A 6,391-nucleotide genomic window follows, 5' to 3' on the forward strand; every position below is an offset into this window, starting at 1 on the left:
AAAATAAGCAAAATATCTTCTGCCAGCCAATGCAGATGCTAGATAAGAATATCCTTCTCAATTTCCAGCCCATTTAAAGTTTTGCAAATTTATTTATAATCCATTTTTTATTTTCACAATTTTTATTTTTATTTTCATGTTTAAAATTTATAATCCGTTAAAAGGAAGAATATGACCTTATTGGACTGCAGAATGCTGCTGAGAAGAGTATGCCAAATTACCTGTTGTGCCAGTCATCTTCATGCTCACGCCTCCCGCACCTCCTGCAGTGCCTTGGGTCCTGTGTCCGGAATACCTCCCGGAAACGCAGATGAAAAGGACGACCCACCCAATGAACTAATTTTTCTTTCTTATAAACAAACTTTAACGGATTATGATATGCTTGCCACGTTCTGATTCATCCCCTCTCATTGACTGATTCGAGACTTCACAGAAATGGCGACGAACGAGGCAGCTTCGCCCTCAAGCGAATCAAAAGTTCCTCTGCTAGAAGATGTACAAGAGGATCATCAGGATCTCACACGAAGGGCTTGGATTGAATCAAAGAAGCTCTGGCATATTGTGGGTCCTGCAATCTTCAGCCGTATAGCTTCTTATGCCATATTAGTGATCACCCAAGCCTTCGCCGGCCATCTCGGCGACCTTGAACTCGCCGCTATTTCCATCGTCAGCAATGTCATCCTTGGATTCGATATCGGCCTCATGGTATATATATTATTCCCCTTTCACTTCAAAGTTCGAACCTTTAACCACTGCGTGATATTAATATGGGTCATTGTGTTGCGTTTTATCAGCTGGGTATGGCGAGCGCCTTGGAGACACTATGCGGGCAGGCCTTTGGGGCGAAGAAATACTACATGATGGGGGTTTACCTTCAACGTTCATGGATTGTTCTGTCAATGTGTTGTGTTCTGCTTTTGCCTATGCTTCTTTTTGCCTCACCAATCTTGAAGCTTTTGGGTCAGCCTTCGGATTTAGCAGAGCTATCGGGAGTTGTAGCCTTGTGGATGATACCACTTCACTTCAGCTTCGCGTTTCAATTCCCTCTTTGGAGGTTCTTGCAATGCCAACTCAAGCCTGGAGTGATTGCTTGGGTTTCTTTATTGGCACTGGTTGTGCACGTTCTTGTGAGTTGGTTGGTCGTGTACAGGTTTCAAGCTGGAGTGATTGGCACAGCCGCCACCATGAATATATCTTGGTGGGTTTTGGATCTAGGGCTTATGTTTTACTGTGTTTGTGGAGGTTGTCCTCTCACATGGTCTGGTTTCTCCATGGAAGCTTTTTCTGGTTTATGGGAATTCGTCAAGCTATCTGCTGCTTCTGGTGTCATGCTCTGGTGATTTCTCCATTATTTTCATGTTGTGTCTTGTTTGATATTTTCATTTCGTATTATACGTTTCTTCATCGGATTCTATGATTTGATTTCACTTACAGCTTGGAGAACTGGTACTACAGAATCCTGATATTGATGACCGGGAATCTGGATAATGCCAAGATTGCAGTGGATGCCTTGTCCATATGGTAAGCACAGCACATACAGAGATCTCGCATTAAAATGTTTACATGTTATTTTTCATCGATCACCTGGTCTATATCATAATTTTGATCTTGTTGTTGTTGTTATTATTTTGTTTTAAATTTGGCAGCATGGCAATAAATGGATGGGAGATGATGATTCCTCTTTCATTCTTTGCCGCGACTGGGTACGTAATTATGAACTCTACATCCGCCTGTAAACAATTTTTCTTCACAGAGTGCTATATGAAAATAGTGCTATTAATTAAGATCAAAGGCTGATAGTCTGTGACAAATAATAAAACATAAACCTATCAAGCACTAAATTGGCCCACAATTCATTTGACAACTTACGGCGTTTGAAAACATCGTTTCCGCAAGAAGAAAACGTGGTTTTTAATTCAGCCGACGTATTTGACTCGTCCTTGAGTTTTGTAGTATTTCTTGATGAGAAAAAAAAAAATTCTTATATCGCTGGGACTTACTAGAGAATTGATGTTCATTTATCAATTTTATTTATCAAATTAACCATATTGATATTTTTCTAATAATAATTAAGTAGGAGAGAAAGGGAGGAAATTAAGAAAGGTACTTAGATATTTGAGAAAAAATATATCATATCGACTAATTTAACTAATACATTTAATTTACTCAAATTAGTTAATTAGATCTTATGTTAAAAACATGAGAAGTATCATAAAAAACTCGGTAATAAGTTAAGAAGAAACAAAACTTGCTGGAAACTTTCAGGGTGAAGTCTTGTATATATCAAAACATAGGCGGTGACAAAAATTGTGAATTTGAATTGAATTGAATTGAATTCGACGAATAATCTTTATATTCCTTTGGACAAATATATAACACAAGTTAATTTTGCTTGGTCTGAGGACAATCATGATAAATCACGGTTTGGAATCTTAACAGCGAAGGAAAAACCAGGTACATCCAAATAGTGCAGACGAAGGCAGTCACATTTTGTGGCTTATGTTGTCACAGTCGCAGAGGATATCTACCAGCCTAGCAATCCTCTAGATTGGTCGAACATGCTCGATGATCATAAGTTGCCTTATCACAAAATTGGAAATTACACCTTCCAACAAAAAATTGTGTTCTGTCCTTGTCGTTTCGTATAATATCCCTTCTTTTTCTATCTCTTTTTTTTTTTTTTTAATTATGGTCCCAAAGCTCGTCTTCCGTAATGATTGAAAGTTGAAACTGTTCCGGCCCATAGATTAGACTACTGCTACGTCCTTGGCCAGGTTTGATTTGATATGATCAAGATCAACTCAGTTTTACACTTCAAATTGAACTGTATTTATTCCTACTTCAAGAATTCACTTCAAATCAATGCTATTTTTTGTTACGTATACAAAACTGTGTTGGTCACATGAAATTAGACTCTGTTATTTGTCCGCTTGTCTCGTTGCTTATCCCATTGAAAGCGATTGATCATCTCGTGCCATGAAAAATCAACATTATCATGTATATACTCAATGTCAATTTTTTTTTCTTAAATGTGTTTATTTTGTTTATGGTTCGTCTGGTCGGGGAATTGCAGAGTGCGAGTGGCAAATGAGCTGGGAGCTGGGAATGGAAAAGGAGCCAAGTTTGCAACAATGGTGTCGGTGGTGACGTCAACCATAATAGGCGTGGTGATATGTGTCTTCATCATGATTTTTCACAATCAAATTGGCTATTTATTCTCTCCAAGTAAACCAGTGCTTGAACAAGTCAACAAGCTGTCTCTTCTGTTGGTTTTCACAATACTTCTCAACAGTGTTCAACCAGTTCTCTCAGGCACTGCCTTCCTATATCCCCTTTATAATGTTGTTGACTTTCAATAATCTGCTGACATGGCTTATAAAACTCCAGGGGTAGCTGTGGGGTCAGGGTGGCAATCCTACGTGGCATACATAAACCTGGGTTGCTACTATGTTATTGGTTTGCCTCTTGGAATTTTGATGGGCTGGGTCTTCCATCAAGGAGTCATGGTACCATCTTCTGCCTAATGTCCCTCTTCTAAAACCAATTTGGCGCTGATTTCAATTAGCTTGTTTTCACTGATTCTACGTTTGACAAAGTAAATATGTGGGAAGAGTTTTGTCTGAAAATCTCTAAAATATTCTTTCAGTTGTGTTTCCAAACCGGCACTTAGTACTCCTCCGGTCCTTAATATAAGACCCATTTAACTAATTTGATTAGATTAAAAAAGTTAGGTAAATTAGTTAATTATAAGAAAAGTGACACATTTTTCCTAAAACATCATAATCATCTTTCTTAATACCCTATCTCCCTCTTTTACTTGATTATGGTTGAGAGAGTATTCATAGGGGTAATTTAGAGAAAATTGATAAATATGAGAAATGGGTCTTATATTTAGGATCAAAACCAACTCAAGAATTGGGTCCTATATTAAGGACCGGAGGAGTATTTGCTGAATTAAGATGATATGCATGAAACTGAAAAATATTTAATCTCAGGGAATCTGGGCAGGCATGATTTTTGGGGGAACAGCAACTCAAACCTTAATATTGGCCCTCATCACCATTCGTTGCAATTGGGACACAGAGGTAAATATATTTGTAACCATTCTGTTTCATACTTTCATTCATTCCAAGTCCAGTCAGATTTAATTTTCACTTGATCTTATAAATATGAAAAATCCACCTCGTTGGGTTAACCATCGCAGGCTGAGAAAGCAAACTTGCACCTCAGGAAGCTGGAAGATCAAATCTGAAAAGAATGGGCTTCGTCTTTGCATTACGTTGTTTGGACTCATTAATGGGCATCTTATCAGTCTGGATTGTCACGCAAGGAGCAGTCTAACTTATGTATATAAAAAATTAAATTATAAAGTCCAAGGACATTTATCTGTATGCATACTGTCGAAGAAAGTCAGGTCATGACAAAGATGGGCCTGAGGTCCAGCCAATCTGGTTTGAGGAGACTGTTTGGGCTTATGATAATGGAAGGCTCGAGCCCAACAACATATTACTGCCAATAAAAGAAGCATTTACGATTCGAGCTTATAGTTTGTGTTTTCTCATGTAAATTTGGTGATCCGATCTTATTATTTACCAGGTTATAATCATAATCATTTCGAAGTGGAATTGCTGGGCAGCTTCTGTTTGTTCTCTGCCCCGTTCAATCTTATACAGTGAAGAGTTCCATTTCATTATCATAATTAAAACTGATCAGTTTTCTTGCCAATAATATGTAATTGAACAAAGGGATTGTTCGCAAGAACAAATGGTTGTTTGGTGACCACGACTGATGAACAGCCAGTGCACGTGTGCAATCCAAATGGCTTAGTAGGATGTTGTCATTGCCTACTCACCAACTGGCCCTTTTGCAGAATTATAGGAAAAGCTAAATATTGACAATGCTAAAGAGACGATCTTCACATGTTGGGATGCTCGCGTTTGTGGGCACTGGGAACGCCATTTATGTTTGGGAAAATTACAATAAGTTCTGATTCAAGAGAACTAAATGCAAAAAAGTTTTTTAAAATCATCATATTATTTTCAAGTTTCAAAGGACCTCATTGCAATCAATTTTATTTGTTTAATTACTAAATTATTCTTATTATTTTTTTAAAGTTTTTATTGACAACTAAAAGAGCAGTCGTTGACAATTCAAGGTGTAAAGATTAACAACTATCGCCGCAAGTATTAACAACATATTTTCTCAACACATCACAAAATGTAATGCATGAGTTGTCAATACCTGTCGTGATAGTTGTTAATCTTTATATTTTGAGTTGTCAACGACTGATCTTTCAATTGTTAATACTAACTTTAAAAAAATAATAAGGGTAATTTGATAATTAAACAAATAAATTCTTTTGCAATGAGGTCTCTTAGGACTTCAGAATAATTTGATGATTTCAAAGAACTTTTTTGTATTTAATTCTCTTGGTTGAGACTTTGCTACAATTTTCCCTTAATGTTTTTGAGTATGTGTGGTTATTACCTATTCCTTCCAATTTCCTTCTCCTCATTCTTGTCCACACACGCCCACCATCTATTTGATATAATGCCAATGTGGCTCCCTATGTTATAACCACTTTCCAGGTCACTGAACACACTCTCTCTACTGTCATCACATGGAGCCCAAATGCTACAAGTTTGCCTCCAATTCAATTACAATTATCCTTGCTTCTTCTCCTTCATGAGGCACACTCTATCTGTCAAAGTTTCTATGTATACTTTGTACTGTTTCAGGCCGCCCTTTTTGTCCTGAGAGATCAGAACCCATGAAGTAAGGCAATGCGTTTAAGCATGCTGAGTACTTGACAGCAATTTTTGAGCACGGCTAGCTGTACTGTGTGAGACAATAATTGAATAATGAGAATGGTTATTCAGGAAACGTCAAAGTCGTGGATAGTTGCTTGCTTCAGGAGGCATTGCGTCTGCAGCAATAATCAAATACTAGTAATAGTGGTGAAATCATTTCAGGTACCTGTCCCCAATGTGGTCCAGTGCCTGCTCACCTAATTACTACCCATTGTGAGATTTCAGCCTCAAGTCCATATTCTCAATAATGGGATCAGATGAAAATGAAGGAAAATATGGAATTTTTTTTAAAAGGAAAAAGATATACGGTCATGATTCATAATCTCTTATAAGGCTTTAACCTGAAGTATGAAATTTCTAAATTCAAAATTCTATTATCTGTGAACTTCTTTCCCTTCATCCTTATCTTCTTTATAACTTGGACCACTTTGTTGTTCGGAAATGACTTTCTGTGGCTCAATTCAACATGGTAAATCCCCAAAAATCAATATTTTAGTGTATAATGTAAAATCATCAGCAAGTTCCACAGCTAATAAATAGTGAAAAGTACGAGTCATTTCTCATGTTTCACGTAATGCCTG

General features: G+C 37.3%; 1 protein-coding gene across 1 annotated transcript; it reads left to right on the plus strand.

Moving 5' to 3' along the window:
- The first annotated feature begins 250 nt into the window (after positions 1-250).
- On the plus strand, positions 251-4,625 carry LOC114726864 (protein DETOXIFICATION 27). Its single transcript, XM_028913587.1, has 8 exons — positions 251-705; positions 795-1,336; positions 1,435-1,521; positions 1,647-1,703; positions 3,074-3,312; positions 3,388-3,506; positions 3,996-4,085; positions 4,205-4,625. Exons 1-8 carry the CDS (start codon positions 436-438, stop codon positions 4,250-4,252), a joined length of 1,452 nt encoding a protein of 483 aa, XP_028769420.1. The 5' UTR covers positions 251-435; the 3' UTR covers positions 4,253-4,625.
- Positions 4,626-6,391: the final 1,766 nt, after the last annotated feature.

Source organism: Neltuma alba, unplaced genomic scaffold (assembly GCF_004799145.2).
Source record: "Neltuma alba isolate B1F8T4 unplaced genomic scaffold, ASM479914v2 tig00012407_pilon, whole genome shotgun sequence".
Taxonomy (NCBI): Eukaryota; Viridiplantae; Streptophyta; class Magnoliopsida; order Fabales; family Fabaceae; genus Neltuma; species Neltuma alba.